The following is a 17,800-nucleotide window of genomic DNA, read 5'->3' as shown; positions in this document are numbered from 1 at the left end:
TGTGTTCTCCATCTTTGCAAATTTTTAAACAGAGGCTAGATAGCCATCTGACAAATTGTGGCAAGTTCTTAAAGAGATGGGAATACCAGAGCATCTTATTTGTCTCTTGAGAAACTTATATGCAGGTCAAGAAGCAACAGTGAGAACTGAACATGGAATCACTGATTGGTTCAAAATTTAGAAAGGAGTTCGGCAAGGCTGTATACTGTCGCCTTGCCTATTTAACTTGTATGTGGAGCACATCATGAGAAAGGCGGGGTTAGACGAGTCACAAATTGGGATCAAGATTGCAGGGAGAAATATCAACAACCTCAGATATGCAGATGATACCACTCTAATGGCAGAAAGTGAAGAGGAACTGAAGAACCTGTTGATGCGGGTGAAGGAGGAGAGTGCAAAAGTTGGCTTGAAACTCAACATCAAGAAAACAAAGATCATGGCATCCGGCCCTCTCAAATCCTGGCAAATTGATGGGGAAGAAATGGAGATAGTGACAGAATTTATTTTCCTGGGCTCCAAGATCACTGCAGATGGGGACTGCAGCAAAGAAATTAAAAGACGCTTGCTCCTGGGGAGGAAAGCTATGGCAAATCTAGACAGCATCCTAAAAAGCAGAGACATCACCCTGCCAACAAAAGTGCGTTTAGTAAAGGCTATGGTATTCCCAGTTGCAATGTATGGCTGCGAAAGTTGGACCATAAGGAAGGCCGAGCGTCAAAGAATTGAGGCTTTTGAACTCTGGTGCTGGAGAAGACTCTTGCGAGTCCCTTGGACTGCAAGGCGAACAAACCGGTCAGTCCTAGAGGAGATCAGCCCTGACTGCTCTTTAGAAGGCCAGATCCTGAAGATGAAACTCAAATACTTTGGCCACCTCATGAGAAGGAAGGACTCCCTGGAGAAGAGCCTAATGCTGGGAGCATTAGGCAAAAGAGGGCAAAAGAAGAAGGGGACGATAGAGAATGAGGTGGCTGGATGGAGTCACTGAAACAGTCGGTGCAAACTTAAGTGGACTCCGGGGAATGGTAGAGGACAGGAAGGCCTGGAGGATCATTGTCCAGGGGGTCGCGATGGGTTGGACATGACTTGGCAACTAATAACAACAAGCACTTCTTGCTAGCCTAAGCTCATATTGAGCTTTAGCTTTTCTAACACTCCCCCTACAATAATTGGTTATGTGTTTATCCTCATCCTTGGTAATAAGGCCTTCCTTCCATTTCCTGAATGACTCTTTTTTATTCCTCAAATCTTTTGACAAGTGCTTATGGAGCCAACTTGGCTTCCTTGGGCTCCTTCCATCTTTTCTTCTCAAGGGAGTTGTTTGTGATTGAAGCTTCAGTATTTCGCTTTTAAGAAACTCCCAGCCCTCTTGGACTCCCATCTCTTTAAGTCTTTCTGACCACGGGACTCTATGCAACAAACCTTTAAGTCTGTTAAAATTTGCTTTCCTGAAGTCCAGTCTATACATACAACTACGTAAAGGTTTTCTCTTTCCCACAATTGAAAATTTCAAAGCACATGGTCACTGCTACCAAGTGTGCCCACTACTTCCACCTCATCTACCAGTTCTTCCCTATTGGTGAGAATCAAGTCTAAAATAGCAGAGCCCCTGGTTCCCCTCTCTACTTTCTGGGAAATGAAGCTGTTAGCAAGACAAGCTAAGAATTTAACAGAGTTTGTATTTTTAGCAGAGTTGATCCTGCAACAGATATCTGGGTAATTGAAGTCACCCATGACCACTGTTTCCCCCTCTTTGAAAATTGTGTAATTTGGTTTAGCAGTACCTCACTCAAGTCCTCTGACTGGCTTGGTGGTCTATAGCAGACCCCCCCCCCCCAATAATACCACTCTCATATCCTACTCCTTTTATATTTACCTAAGTACACTCAACTGAACTTTCATGCCCTTTTACCTGTATTTCTTCACAAGTGTAAAGATTCTTAACATATATTCCTTCTTTTCTTGTCTATCCCTTTTGAATAGATTGTACCCCTCGATTCTAGTATTCCACAGGGGAGGGTGGTATACAAATATGAGAAATAAATAAAGCAATTAAGAAATAAATACTGATCCCAGTTGTTATCATGACAATTCTGCTAGAAATATCTGCTCCTCTGTTTTTAAACTGTTGCTAAACAACTCATATAGATGAAGCACATTCTGATTGGATTCCCTCCATGGATCATTTGGAGGGAATTAGTGTACACGCACATTTCTGATTGAGTACCCCTGTGCCAGGTGTTGTTGTTGTTGTTGTTGTTATTTTAGATTTATTTCCTGCCTCTCCCGACGGGCTCGAGGCAGGTCACAACAACTAACCCCACTAAAATTCCCATTAAACATCAATCTACTAACATGACGGCTAAAAATCCCATCCCTCCCCCAATTATCAAGGAGGTGAAGAGGAAAGGATGGGGGAGTAGCGTACACTCCAACTCCTGGGGGGTGAGCGATGTCCCTGATTCGCTGACCCCGGCCTCAACCATAGACCTGGCGGAAGAGCTCCGTTTTACAGGCCCTGCGGAAAGCTGACAAATCCCGCAGGGCCCGCAGATCACCCGGGAGCTCATTCCACCAGGGAGGGGCCAGGACCGAAAAGGCCCTGGCCCTGGTGTCTCCTGGCTCTGGAGGCTTTGGGGGTGGAACTGGGAGTGGGCTGGATCTGAGGTGGAGGATCACACTATGGAGTCCACCCCCCAAAGCAGCCATTTTTTCCAGCGGAACTGATCTTGTTAGTATGGAGATAAGCTGTAATTCCCCCCTAGGGACTGGCTTCCCCATGCCATGCTGGCTGCCAAAATACTTTTGCTCCACGAGTACAACCCTCCTCCAAACCCTCCTCCCAACCGACAAGCAGCAGTGCTCACCTGATCAGATGTATAAGCCACCAAGCGGCCAATGATTCCTCCTGGAGCCAATTCTTCCTTCTCCAATTGGACTCGATGGATGGTTTTGGTTCTAGCAGCAAGCAGTGCCACCAAGGTGGCTTCGCTGGCTGTGCTCTGTGGAGAAGAAGAAGAAGAGATGTTCAGTGGCAGAGGCCACAACCTGGGAAAAATGTCCCCAGACGTAAAACTTATCCAGTGCTTGATAAGAATAGGCTGAAGATTTAGGTCCATTTTGGAGCCATGGGGCTGCAAACGAGGGCTGCCAGCTCAGGGGGATTCCTGGAGGTTTGAGGAGGAAAAAGACCTGAGATTGCTATAACATCATCATGTCCACCTCCTGAGCAGCCATTTTCTCCAGGAATATCCATGGTCTAGAGCCCGGTACCGACTGATCCACAGACCGGTACTGGTCCCGGCCCGGGGGTTGGGGACCGCTGGTCTAGAGATCAGGAGTAATTCTAGGAGATCTTCAGGCTCTGTCTAAGTTTGCAACTCTCCTCATGTTGCTCCCTATTTGTGAATTAAGCACTTGTGTGAGAGCAAGCTTGGCGTAGTGTACAAGTAGTAGCTTCTATTCTGGACAACCAGGTTTGATTCCTCACACTTCCACATGCAGCCAGCTGGGTGGCCATCTGCTAGTCACAGTCCTGTTGGAGCTATTCTCACCAAGCAGTTCATTCAGAGCTCTCTTAGCCCCGCCGACCTCACAGGGTGCCTTTGTGGGGAGAGGAAGAGCAGCATAATGGTGAGCCACATTGAGACTCTTATGGGTAGCGAAAAGAGGGGTAGAAAAACCAACTCTTCTTCAGCTTCTATTTCCCATTGAAATCCGTCAGAGGTGCTTTAACGGGACTCAAGTCAAGTCAGAGAAAACAATAAAGAACCAAAAACAAGCAAAGAAAGGAACCCTGAGGTGCCCATATTGAAAACTCGGGTGAGAAAGTTAGCTTTCTGGACACCCTTGCTAAGTGAGCTGGCGAGGATCCTTTCCTCTTCACTGCCGGCACACAAAGGTTACCATGGAGAGGCGGTTCCAAGAGCCAGCTGAAATTGCGGGTGAGCACAGCCCCTTGTTAGCACCACAGCCTCAAGCCGAAATATCCTCCCATGTGTTTTTTCCTCCTAAAGTTTCAGGTATTGCCTCTGAATTGGCCATCGATCTGGCCTCTCCAAGGCAATTAGGAGCCAATTTTCACAGGCCGAGGCCACAGTATTCATGGGGTGTTCGATCGAGGAGTGACTGGCAGGCTAATCGAAAGCCTGTCTTGTTCCTGTCCTTTTCAAGTTTTTATCATGACGGTTAAAAAGGTGTGGCGAGACAAGCAGCAGGGCAAATTGCCTCAACTCCAGCAGCGGCATGGACACCTGCCCCCCCCTCCCCCCTCCCCAGGCCTCAACAGGACAATTATTGGTGACGTCCACCATTAGAGAGGATACAATAATGGAGAAAGGCAATATTTCCAGGCGGTAAACAGACACAATTGCCCTTCAGCAGCAGCACAAAATTGGGACAATCCAAGATGAATCAAAACAGCTGCTTTATCCCTGCAGGTGAAAAAAAACCTTTCTGACATAAATTGGAAATATAATATCATATATTATATAACTAGGGGCAAAACCCATTGTATCCAGGAATACAACAGGCACTAGAGCTTGGCGGTGGGAAGAGGAAGGGGAGGAGTTGTCCAGTCTGTAAGGCCATGGGGTTGAATGTGTGTGTTGTGTGGGAGGTTGTGGTGGCGTGGTGGCAAATGAGGCCATGGGTGTGGAGATACGGGTGTCAAGAACCTGTGGTGTGGAGTGTTCGTTGAGTGTGGGAGAGGATTAACCTTTGGGAATTGTGGCATAGTGGTTACAGATGAGCTTTCCAGAGCCGTGTCATCAGATATGTGAAGGGAAAATCAGACTGGAGACTCTTCTAAGGGGAAGATTACATGGCAACCAATTCCTCCCAGTTCTTCATTCAACATCATTTCCCTTCTTGTGTGAATTAGACCACAGACACCGAAATGTCCCCCGGCCCTAATACACATGGGGTAGTCAAAGTACACAAGTGTCCACCCTGCTCCTTCTGTTGCCTTTTTTTTCACTGTTGATAAAATGTTATTTGTCCACATGCTTCTTTCATGATTGCTCCTTAGAAGAAGAACTGGATTTTTGTACCCAGCAGGCCTCAGGTGTGTCAAAGCAGTTTCCAATCTTCTTCCATTCCTCTCCCCATAGAAGACTCCCCGTGAGGGAGGCGAGGTAGAGAGCTTCACATGGAAGCTGACAACCCTAAGAGGGAGTCTTTCTGTGCACAGCAGTCTTGACCTTAGTAAGGCTTTTAATAATGTTTTTTTATTTGCTAGGTCAAGATTGAAAAAGTCACTTCACTTCCCATGTCTTTCCGGCCATTTACTTGTTCACTATTTACAGTTTCAGGCTGTAAATATTCTTTTTTTAGATCTTCCTGCACTTTCCAGACTCACAGGACTAATGCTGGTCTCTCTGTGCCCCAGAATATAAAGAATTTCTGGTAAGGGCTGGCCATAGCCCATAGCCCAGGAGAGACACACCTGCACAACTTCCTTGAAGGCTGAACTCTAAGGCATTGTACAATTTTGAAGTCCCACCTCCAAACCTCCAGAAAAATTTCCAACCCAGGGGTAGCCAGCCTCCAGGTGGGGCCTGGAGAGCTCCTGGAATTACAGCTCAACTGCAGAGTATAAAGATCAGCTCCCCAGGCAGAAAGGGCTACTTTGGACAGGGTTGTGGTGGAGAAGAAACATATAAGGCCTCCCATACAGGTTGTTGTTGAATTGAAAGACTTGAGGCCTACTGCATAGGGTTGTTGTGCAGATGAAACAGGAGTCAAAAGAACCTCCGTAACAGCATCCAGTTTCGTCTGCAGAATAATGCTATGGCTGAGAGAGCCCTGATATTCCTGCTTTGTCAGAACAGCTTTATCAGAGCTGTGGTGAGCCCAAGGTCACCCAACTGGTTGCATGTGGGGGAGCATGGAATCACACCTGGCTCACCAGATTAAAAGGCCGCATTCCTAACCACTATGCCTAGGAGCATCATATAGGGGTGCCAGTCCCCAGGTGGGACCTGGGGATCTCTCACAGTTACAGGTCATCTCCAGACAAAAGGGATCGGATCTCCAAGAGCAGCAGTCTGCAACCTTTTTCAGGTTGAGGCCCATTGCCAAAGGGTGGGGGGAGAGGGCAACCCGGGGTCCCGCACATGTGCGGCAGCCCCACGCAAACACCTATGCATGGACCTGCCGCGCATGCGCATTTGCGCTGGCACCATGCCGGAGGCCGCGCTTCCCTCTCCCCCCCTCCTGCAGCAAGAAGCGGCCTGGCGAACTTCTCGCTGCGGGGGGGTGGGGGGACCACTGTCCGAGAGAATATGGTTGCTTCAGAGGCTGGACTCCATAGTAACTGAGGTTCCTCCCTGCCCCAAATCCAGCCAACGCCCAGCTCTACCCCCTAATGTCTCCAGGCATTTCCCAACCCACAGATGGCAACTCTAGCACAATGGTTATTCTGAACTTAATCATAATTATTGGAGCATCTACTGAAACGTATCTTGCCATAACTCAATGGAAGAAGTTTGTTAAGTTCCTCTAGATAAACCTTAGTTAAATTTCAGTTCAGTTCCTGCTGGTAAATGCTCATCCTGTGCAGACACCTGAGGATCTGTTTGTCCTTATGATGTACACCGAAAAATAAGTGATTCTGTTGATGATGAATACAAGGCAGCCCCAGCAAGAGATAGCGAAGAGCACAAAATATATTTTTTTCATTCTAGCTTACCTGGATCACACCACCGCCCTCTCCATCCTTCCCAGCCAAAAACTGCGGAGGGAGATTTATCATTTTTCCTAGCCAGTCAAGCATCACCGTCTCCAGTTCTGTGCATGCTGGGCTGGATGCCTAGACAGGAAACAGACAGCAGAAAAGAACGGAAATATACAAAAAATTATATCTACCCAAATGCAGGGCTTTTCTGCATTCTTGTTTTCTGTGCTTGGTGGGGGCGGGGGGGGGGCGGTTCCATGTTTGTTATACTCCCTCTTGTGGTCAGAAGCTACGGTTGCCATTCCCCAGTTGGGAGCAGGGGATCCCCTGGTTTGGAGCCTCTCCCCCCATTTCAGGGCTTTCAGGAACTAGGGCAACTTACTGGGAGTAGGGAAGGAACAAGCAGGAAGTAAATGTGACACTGCTATATCACCCAGAAGTGATGCTCTGTTTGGGGGCAAAACTCTATGGTAAGAAGCTAATTGTAACATAGAGGTTTTGCCCACTTACCAGAGCGTCTCCCCCAACATCACACGCCCCCAAAACCTGATCTGCAGATGTATTCTCTCTACTATGAATTATTTTCCTTTTTTCAAAATGTGTCCTGCCCCTACCTTGCTCGGAGGCCGCAGCCTCAAACAGACAGTCCTCGAGGAGCCTGGCTTTGACTTCCCCGCTGTCGGCCAAGCAGAAACTTACCCAAGAGAAACCAATGCACCCAATGCCCCCAGAAAGCATGTCCGCCAAGAGAGCTGGGAAAGAGCTGGCTGTGGGGAAGTAAGCAAAGAAGTAGGGGCTGTGCCAATGGGTCACCTGCAGGAAGGGAGAAAAGGGACCACCTGTGGGCATCCAGACGCTCCACCTTTAGCAAAATAATATAAAACCAGAAACCTACAAAATACACTTTAAGGTTGCCAACCCTGGCTTAGGAAACCCCAGGTTTGGTGGAGGCTCCTGGGGAGACTGAGGTTTGGAGAAGTAAAGGGCCACTGCAGAGTTGTGATGCCATAGAGAGCCTCCCATCTGGAGAACCAGGTTCTAGCTGGGTGACCTTGGGCTAGTCATGGTTCTTGCAGAGCTCCCTCAGCCTCACTACTTCACAGGGAGCAAGAGGGAGCAGCCCCTCCCTTTTTTGTCATCCACAGAACCCCATCTGCTTTATCAGCCAGCATCACCTCCAGGGTCATAGGAGGAATGCCAGAAGAAGAAAAAGAGATGGCTTTTTTGTACCCCACTTTTTATTACCGAAGGAGCCTCAAAGTAGGTTACAGTCGCCTTACCTTCCTCTCCTCCACTAGACACCTTGTGAGGGAGGTGGGACAAAGAGAGTTCAGAGAGAACTCATACTGGCCCAAGGCCGCCCAGCTGGTTGCATGGGGCTTGTTCTCCAGATTGGAGGCCACTGCTCTTAACCACTACACCAATCCTGCCCTCATGGAATGGGTGCTGCCTACCAGCATATGGCTGGCAACCAACTCTAAAATTATAAACACGAGGTTCACAGCCACTATGTGGAGCCTGGCGTTCTCCTGGCATTGTCACTGACCCTAGATGGCACAGATCAGTTTCCCAAGAGGAAATGGCACCTTCGGAGGGCATCATAGTCTTGCCAAGTTCCCTTCCGAAACTCACCCCACCCCTTTTGCTCCCAGACTTCCAGGAATTTCCCAAGCCTCAGTTGGCAACCTGAGATGAATAATTTCTGCCAGCAGCTGAACATAGACAGTAAGTAACCTTGAAGAGGACCCTCGGGTGGGGAAACCGACTCCATAGTTTCAGCTGTTATTTCTCCTCGACCCAACCAGCCAGTGAACTGAAATGGCCCAGAGTTGTCAAAGGCCCCTGATTAATCCAGAGGGACATGGTTGCTCTACCTTTGTCCACCTGTCAACAGAGATCGTCTCCATGATAGCTGTCTCAGTCCCCCAAGAGAATCCAATGGATCATTGGGTGCTTGTCCGACCACGGTCCACCCTCAATCACTTCGTCCTCCCCCCCCCCCAAACAGCCAACGCCAGGTTAGATCATTCTTCGCAAAAGGTAGGTTCCTTTGTCTAATTCGAAAGAAAAAACTTTCTCTGCGCATTGAGACATGGCTAGCCTTAGTGATAGCACTGAGTGGAACAGAAAGAGACACATCTTCTTTTTTAAAAAATGACTTGAAAATGACCTGTGCGGACAAAAACGTATATCAGTGATCAATAGTTTGAGAACAATCTCCCCCAAGACATGAAAGATACATATGTGACAAGCTCTTATTACAGGAGTGGCCAAACTGTGGTTCTCCCGATGTCCATGGATGACAATTCTCATGAGCCCCTGCCAGCATGTTCGTGGGAATTGTAGCCCATGGACATCCGAAGAGTCACAGTTGTGTAAAGCATATTGCAGAAATGATGACTAATAATCTTTGGACTTATTAGGTTCTTTTTGAGGGCTTGGGGTGACCACAGGTCTGCAGTCTTGCCAGTTTGGCTTCTATGAGCAACGGGCGGTTCTGACAAGAGGCCCATAAAAAGTCTTCAGAGAACCGAGGCTCAGGCCAGAAGCCCTCATGATCCTCAGTGGCATTTCTGATGAGTCAGAAAGTGCTTACCCTCAGAGTCTGGTTAATCCTAAACTGAGGATTAATCACATTAAATGGCTGTCCCCTCTAGGCTATTTGCTTGATGAAAGAAAGAGAAAATGCATATTGCCAAGAAAGCCAATGGACCAATTATTTTCATAATGTGGGACTCTGATTCTAGTCCCCGGCAGGGGGCGCTTCCTGGGTACAGTGATGAATACCCAAGTCCAAATATTTAGCTAGAACACTGAGACCTTCAGCTTAAAATGCAAAATACAAAGGAGTTCTTTGGTAGATTCCATACACATCTGGAAGTAGATGACAACGGGGTTCCCTATTCCCTTAAGAATCGCAAGTTTTATTATTTAAAAACAAAAATGTATTCTTCAAAGCTCGTCTGTAGTTATTACCCCTGGCATGATGACCCTTTCGACATCTTGGAGGATGTCTTCAAACCGCTCAGGGTCTTCAGGAGCCGAATCCGGGATGAGGGGCCTCAAGTAGCCCGGCTCCACGTCAGGATACACTGGCCTCTTTTCTATGCGCTCGAGATAATTTGCAATGTAATCCACCATCTCTTTCCCTCTTTTCCGGAACTCTGCAGTATCCATATCCAGATTTCAGGCTGACCTAAAAGACAGACATGGGTTTTTTTTGGGGGGGGGGAGGGGGGTTAGTATCTCAAAAGTAGGACCCAAAAGAAGCCCAGTTGACCTCAACCAGGGCTGGAGCCTTCTCTGTCCTGGCCCCCACCTGGTGGAATGAGCTCCCAGAGGAGATCAGGGCCCTGAAGGAACTAACACAATTCCGCAGGGTCGGCAAAAGGGAGCTTTTCCACCAGCCATTGAGACTGAATGAACCAGCAACTCCTACAGGGCCCATGCTCCCTCCCTCCCTCCCTCCCTCTCTTCCAGAAATCCACCCATGCGTTCTGCTCTGGACCTGTTTGCATTGCTATAGTCCATTCCCTCTGTTATAGTTTTACTGTTAATATTATTTGTTCTTGTTATGAAAAACTAAGTTCCCTGTATTGTTTTCTATGTTTTATGTAAACAGCCCTGAGCCTCAGGGGAGGGCGGTATATAAATACATAATAAATAAAGAAAATAAAATAAAACTGGTCCATTTTCCTCACGAACAAAGCCTGAGGTACCCCAACAAACAAATGAAGACCATGAAGATGCTGATGTGCGCAGTGTTATTCAAAACTTCTGCGTGTTGGGTTGCCACAATTACTGTGAGGACGTTGTTGACACGTGTTGCATTGTTCTAGAAAACCACCAGAACCACGTATCAGGTCACTGTGAGAAAAGCTTCCACACAGGAACAATTGTTCTCGTTTGTATTTATTTGAGATTGGGAGTTTCCTTTCTTTTCTTTCTTTTTTCTTTCTTTTCTTCTTTTTTTTGGGGGGGGGAGTATCATTTTTTAATGGAAAGGCAGCATACAGGTAATGAAATAAATCAATTCCAGATTGCTTTGATGTTTCGGCTAATTCACAGGCCTCAGATGCAGGCTTTCAAGTCCGACATTGCACAGAATCATCATTGCCACAAACTAAAACTTAGGAATCAAATCACTGCTGGAGCTTTCAACCAAATGGCATGGAATAGACCTGCTCACCCGTTTTGGTTTCCCTTCTTATCAATACTCACTTTCCTAAATTCAAAATATCCCTTCTCTGAAGATAGAGAACCAGCCAAGGCTAGAATAGGTCAGTTCTAACATCAAACCAAACCAGTTAGCACCAACGGGGGGCTGGAAACGCTCTTCCATCCATACTCCATCTCTGCCAGCTCAGGCAGGACTAGGTTTGCCATTTGCCTACTGACAAGGGGGGCCTGCCCCCCACCTGGTGCTCCTGGAACAGTTGTCTAGCATCGAGTGACGATCTGCTTACCTGGACTGGGAGATCTGAACTCCATTAGGTTTAATTCTGAGAAATCCTGCTTAGGGCAGCTTAATAATAATGTTCTTCTTCAGCTGAAAATCAACTGGGGAAAAACAAGGGGAGATGCAGAGCAGGCTCTTCCTTGTACAGGGCGGGGGGGGGGGGGGCAGTGCCAAGTGGCTGAGGAATGTTAGCATAACACCTTTCAAGCTGGAGGACCCCAGGAGGAGTGCAGTTGTGCAGAATAGGGAAGCAGAGCTGTGGACACGCCCACCTGGGGCTCCTCCCCTTCCCACCCCCTCCAGGCCCATCATTGGACACTTTGGGACAGGGGACAGGTCATATATGGACATATCACCCAATGAATGATTAACACATTTAAAATATATACACAACATTAATTAACTCCCACGTATTCAGGAAATCTTTCCAGGGCTGCCACAAACCCCCTGAGTTTCATGAAACCCTGGTTGAGAAAGCCTAGATTAGAGGGAACAGTAAGAGAAAATCCCAAGGAGTCCCCAGGTTGGTCTTCTAAGTTATTGGGGAGAAAGAAAAAATGCACACTTAGGGTACTAACAATGGCCCTATTGTTATTATTACTATTGTTATATATCCCCCCTTTATTTTTCGCATCAAATCACAGCTGATTTTTGGCAATCTTGAGCAGTTTTCAAGGCAAGAGACATCCAGAGGAGGTTTGCCAGTGCCTGCCTGGGGGTCACGTCCCAGATGTCCCTTGGTGGTCTCCCGCCTAAGGACTGACCCTGCTGAGCTCCCACAATCTGATGAGATTGAGCCAGCCATCCAGGTCAGGGGGATGGTTCATCACGTGGATGGAAAACATGACTGTGTACAGCAGGCTTTCTCAACCAGGGTTTTGTGAAACCCTGGAAGGGTTTCTTGATGGCCCTAGAATGGATGGGAGTTAATTCATTTTTAAATATATTTTTTAAATTTGTTAAACACTTATTGGGCAATTTTATTTTATTTTATTTTATTATTTCTATACTGCCCTGCCATACGGCTCAGGGCGGAACCATACATGGCCATTGTTACTTACAGGATCTATTGGCATGTTAAAAGAACCATGCAAAATTAACAACAACAATAACAATATAGGAATTAAAAATTAAGACTATGCTGCAACTATAAAACATTTAAGAGTCCCATTAATGTTAATAGCAAAGATTTGAGCACATTAACACTCCCTTTTGGAAACAATTTTAAATGCTGGAATCAACTGAAACAAAAGATTTTAACCATGTGGGGGAATCTGATGGCAATTTACAGGTATTACAGAAAACTGTTATGGGGCCACCAATTTTCTATATAGGATGAAAATGAAATACGGCGCTTGATTAATGTTAATTTGGAAAAAAAACACTTAAAATCCTTAGCACCAAAGATGTGTATGTATGTAAATATATTCTGGACATTCCACATTGGGAAAGCAATTTTAGAAATAATTAAGAGGTGACAGGTATTCTCTCCAACCCAAAATGTACAGTTTGGGAGTATTCATGACTAATTTGAACTAATAGGGACATAAGTCGGAAACAACCTGATGGTACTTAACACACCCAGTCAACAACAGATCTAAATATTTCTTCTTATTGAAAATATGAGACCCTTGGAAAATGTTTCTGGACCTGTAGCACTTCTGCCTAGAACAGTACAGGAAAGGAAAGGAAAGGAAAAATTGTATTCAGATAGATTTATTCTAAATGGATTCTATCATGCATCAGCGTAGCAAATTTCAAGACAATATTTAATCATGCACAATATGTTTACTCCTTGCAATCTATTGTAACTGCGGTATATTGTGAGATTATATTCTAAGAAAATGCATTCAAAAGGGAGATGACTTTTTGTAATTCAGCAGAGTCATACCCTTCTAAACCTATTTAATGAACTTGCAAGGGTGTAATCCTGCTCTGGATAACACTGCAAATTTGGCTGGATCAGAACGTAAATTAATACTAATCAAACTAGTTTTCAAGTTTTCTTGTGATCTAACAGATTCTTCTGGTGGAAAACATATCCTGCTTCCATTTCTATAGGGCAGGTCTTTCAGATCATCCTATACATGGAGACGCAGAACTGACACTTCCACACCTGTTTATAACTCTGCCCTTAATTTCCATGGCTGGATCAACAATAATTTGTCTTTCATATGAAACCGCTTTGCCTGTTTATAGCCACCCTTGCTATCCAGGTCCCCCAACTAATACACACTGGTTTGGTAATACCTTTGAACCATGTCTCTAGAACTAGGTTGCAGGTTCACTTTGTCCTGTTACACCTCCCCAAACATGTATTTTCCAATAAATTAAAAGACACAAAGCAGGTGGCCCAGAGCAGATAGCAGGATAAACTCAACCAGGAATTTTGCCACCTGTGGAATGAGCCCGTCAAGTTCTAGGACAGACAAACAAACTGTTGCAAGATTCCTAGGAGAGTCCCAGAATGGGGAAGGCAGAAACTTCTCTTACCCACTGCTGCTGCTGCGATGCCCTCCTGTCTCCTCCTCTCTTGCTTTCCTTGTGGCAGTCATGGAGCACAAAGGATGCACTTGTCAACGTCCATATAAAGAGTACCCCCTTTGCAGCAGCCAATCAGAGGCCGGGCTTGGCATTTTAACATTCTGCACGTCACGTCATGCTTCCCCTCCCCATCCACGCACCCCCTTCTTGAAATAGATCTAGAAGGACCGCTCCGTTCTCCCCCCTCCCCCCAAAAAAACACATCTGAAAAAGACGAACATTTGCTCTCAACTCAAGGCAATCTTCGCCCTCCATCTATGAACAGCCTTTCGTTGCTGCAGAATCCTCGGAGACACATTTTGTTATTTCACACCTCCCAATTAGAGGAGTCACTGAGGGCCACGGACGGGAGCTTGAGCATCTGCCCCCTTTGCCGGGGGCCCGCCAGCTGCCTCGGTGTGCACAGGGCTTGTGTGAGCTGAATCGCCAGAGCAGCTTCCCTTTTCCCTGAGCAGCTGCAGCTGCATGGACACAAACTGCCGCTGCCACTAAGCCGCTCCGCAGACTGCTCAAGCCCTTCCTCACCTTGTGAACTTGATTTCCTCCCTGGCTTTGGGTCTTCGGAAGCCAGTGACTCTCTTGCGGCCGCTCTGTGGGCACAGGGTCCCCGGGCAGAGAACGCCAGCCGCGGGGTTGGCTGAAGCTCACTTATCAGGCTTCCACCTTGAACGGTACTTTGCTCCCAAAGACCGCTATCAGTGTTGCGAAAGGAAAAATACGGAGAAGCAGAGCAAGGGATGGGACACAGGCCTGGGAAGACCAGGGTTCTGTCTCTGCTGGGCCTGGACAAGAATTGCCACACACACATAACACACACGTGTGTGAACGTAGGGGTGCCCCAGTGCCAGTCCCACCCCCCCACCCCCACCCCTCAGCGGGCCAGCAAGGGGGATCTTACCCCCAAAAGAGGGGAAATCCTCCCAGGTGCAGCGACACATCTATGTACATCCACACAACCCAGGAGTAACTCTTGAGATGTCAGGAGGGATGTTCTAGTATTTGGGCAAAACCTCTGTGGGAGAAGTCAAAAGTACCAGGAAGTTTTTGCCCAAATAATAGTGCTGCCCCAGTATTCCTTCTGGGTCACATAGGAAGTGGTGTAGACATAGCACTGAAGATTGGATAGGCCTCCCTGCTGCTTTCTGTAAGACCTTCCCCCCATCCCCCTGGTTGCTACGAGGACCCCAGCAACCCTCTGTACAGGCTTGGTCTGGAGAGTTTGGTTGACATGGAGATAAGCGGCCTGACATTCACTACTTCTCTACCACTCCAGCCCCAAATCTCCAAGGAATCTCCAAACTCAAAGTTGACAGTTCCACTTGTATGGAAGACCAGCAAGGCCACCAACCTGAAACGAGAAAAGCAAGTAGATCATGGTCAGCTTAGCCCAAAAACTATGTAATATTTGTGCTGACCTTCATAGAAGGTGCTGGGAGGCTTCTAATGGAGATTTTGCTATGGGCCAATGGACCTTAATTCCTTCTTGTTGTTAGGAGCGAAGTCGTGTCCGACCCATCGTGACCCCATGGACAATGATCCTCCAGGCCTTCCTGTCCTCTACCATTTTCCGGAGTCCATTTAAGTTTGCACCGACTGCTTCAGTGACTCCATCCAGCCACCACATTCTCTGTCGTCCCCTTCTTCTTTTGCCCTCGATCGCTCCCAGCATTAGGCTCTTCTCCAGGGAGTCCTTCCTTCTCATGAGGTGGCCAAAGTATTAGAGTTTCATCTTCAGGATCTGGCCTTCTAAAGAGCAGTCAGGGTTGATCTCCTCTAGGACTGACCGGTTTGTTCGCCTTGCAGTCCAAGGGACTCGCAAGAGTCTTCAACAGCACCAGAGTTCAAAAGCCTCAATTCTTTGACGCTCGGCCTTCCTTATGGTCCAGCCATACATTGCAACTGGGAATTTGCCTTGACTAAAGGCACTTTTGTTGGCAGGGTGATGTCTCTGCTTTTGAGGATGCTGTCTAGATTTGCCATAGCTTTCCTCCCCAGGAGCAAGCGTCTTTTAATTTCTTTGGTGCGGTCTCCATCTGCAGTGACGGAGCCCAGGAAAATAAAATCTGACACTATCTCCATTTCTTCTATTTACCAGGAATTGAGAGGGCCAGATGCCATGATCTTTGTTTTCTTGATGTTGAGTTTCATGCCAACTTTTGCACTCTCCTCCTTCACCCGCATCAACAGGCTCTTTAGTTCCTCTTCACTTTCTGCCATTAGAGTGGTATCATCTGCATATCTGAGGTTGTTGATATTTCTCCCTGCAATCTTGATCCCAATTTGTGACTCATCTAACCCCGCCTTTCTCATGATGTGCTCCGCATACAAGTTAAATAGGCAAGGCGACAGTATACAGCCTTGCCGAACTCCTTTCTCAATTTTGAACCAATCAGTGATTCTATATTCAGTTCTCACTGTTGCTTCTTGACTTGCATATAAGTTTCTCAAAAGACAAATAAGATGCTCTGGTATTCCCATCTCTTTAAGAACTTGCCACAATTTGTCAGATGGATATCTAGCCTCTGTTTAAAAATTTGCAAAGATGGAGAACACACCAACTCCCGAGGATGCCTGTTCCACTGAGAAACCACTCTGTCAGGAACATCTTGTGGATGTTTAGATGGAATTTCTTTTGAATTAATTTCATCCCATTCATTCTGGTCTGTCCCTCTGGGGGAAGAGAGAACAATTCTGCTCCATCCTCCATATGGCACCCTTTTAAATACTTGAAGATGGTTCACAGATTTTTAAGAACTTGCCACAATTTGTTGTGCTCCACACAATCAAAGGCTTTAGCATAGTCAATGAAGCAGAAGTAGATATTCTTCTGGAACTCCCTAGCTTTCTCCATGATCCAGCGTATGTTGGCAATTTGATCTCTAGTTCCTCTGCCTCTTTGAAATCCTGCCTGTACTTCTGGAAGTTCTCAGTCAACATATTGCTGGAGCCTGGCTTGTAGTATTTTGAGCATAACTTTGCTAGCATGAGAAATGAGTGCAATGGTGCGGTAGTTTGAACATTCTTTGGCATTGCCCTTCTTTGGGATTGGAATGTAAACTGACCTTTTCCAATCCTGTGGCCATTGCTGAGTTTTCCAAATTTGCTGGCATATTGAGTGTAGCAGTTTTACTGCATCGTCCTTTAAGATTTTGAATAGTTCAACTGGAATACTGTCACCACCACTAGCTTTATTGTTGCTCAGACTTCCGAAGGCCCATTTGACTTCACATTGCAGGATGTCTGGCTCCAGGTAAGTAACTACCCCATTGTGGTCATCAGGGATGTTAAGCTCGCTCTTGTATAGTTCTTCTGTATAATTTTGCCACCTTTTAAAAATATCTTCTGCTTCTGTGAGGTCCCTACCATTTTGGTCCCTTAATTCCCTTATGTCCTACTTGTCCCTTATGGACACTCTTCTCCTATAAACTGACAATTGCACAGGAAGTGAATTAGGTGACCACAGCCTAGTTTCCCCACTGGAAAATGCATTTTGTTCTATCCAGCAATGAGATTGGCAGCCCTTTGATACACATGCTACTTTCCAGCAATGGGGGAACATTTCCAGGAGCCAGCTTGGTGTAGTGGTTAAGAGTGGCAGCTCCTAATCTGGCAGGCCAGGTTTGATTCCCCACTCCTCCTCCACATGCAGCCAGTCCTGTTAGAGCTGTTCTCACAGAGCAGTACCTCTCAGAGATCTCTCAGCCCCACCTACCTCTCAGCACCACCAACAGGGTGTCTGTTGTAGGGAGAGGAAGGGGAAGGCAAATGTAAGATGCTTTAAGACTCCGTTGGGGAGAAAAAAGCGCATATAAGAACCAACCCTTTTTCTTTTTACTGATCTCAGGGCTCTCTCCCCCCACCTACCTCACAGAGTGTCTGTTGTGGGGAGAGGAAAGGGAGGCAATTGTAAGCCACTTTGAGACTCCTGGTAGAGAAAAGCAGCATATAATAAAAAACACTACTTTTTTGGGTGGAGAAAATAGCATGGGGGAGACAAGCCCCTTCTTTGCCCTCAACACAGTTCTACTACTACTACTACTACTACTACTACTACTACTACTACTACTACTACTACTATTATTATTATTATTAATAATAATAATAATAATTATTATTATTATATA

At 46.5% G+C, this 17,800-nt stretch overlaps 1 protein-coding gene across 5 annotated transcripts in view; it reads right to left on the bottom strand.

Moving 5' to 3' along the window:
- Positions 1-14,364, bottom strand: part of DDC (dopa decarboxylase) — a 74,225-nt gene extending 59,861 nt beyond the window's left edge. For 2 of the 5 annotated variants that reach the window (XM_077302979.1, XM_077302982.1), the window contains exons 1-5: positions 14,202-14,362; positions 9,650-9,869; positions 7,373-7,486; positions 6,689-6,808; positions 2,865-2,999 (exon numbers count right to left, since the gene is read on the bottom strand). In XM_077302979.1, coding sequence (XP_077159094.1) covers positions 2,865-2,999; positions 6,689-6,808; positions 7,373-7,486; positions 9,650-9,850 — 570 coding nt within the window. In that variant the 5' untranslated portion in view covers positions 9,851-9,869; positions 14,202-14,362. Of the gene's footprint in view, positions 1-2,864; positions 3,000-6,688; positions 6,809-7,372; positions 7,487-9,649; positions 9,870-11,139; positions 11,160-13,625; positions 13,780-14,201 lie in introns of those variants that run through there. The other 3 variants (XR_013225311.1, XM_077302980.1, XM_077302981.1) reach the window with 3 other exon arrangements.
- Positions 14,365-17,800: the final 3,436 nt, after the last annotated feature.

Source organism: Paroedura picta, chromosome 11 (genome assembly GCF_049243985.1).
Source record: "Paroedura picta isolate Pp20150507F chromosome 11, Ppicta_v3.0, whole genome shotgun sequence".
In the NCBI taxonomy this organism is placed as follows: domain Eukaryota; kingdom Metazoa; phylum Chordata; class Lepidosauria; order Squamata; family Gekkonidae; genus Paroedura; species Paroedura picta.
This window is presented reverse-complemented; position numbering and strand designations above follow the sequence as displayed.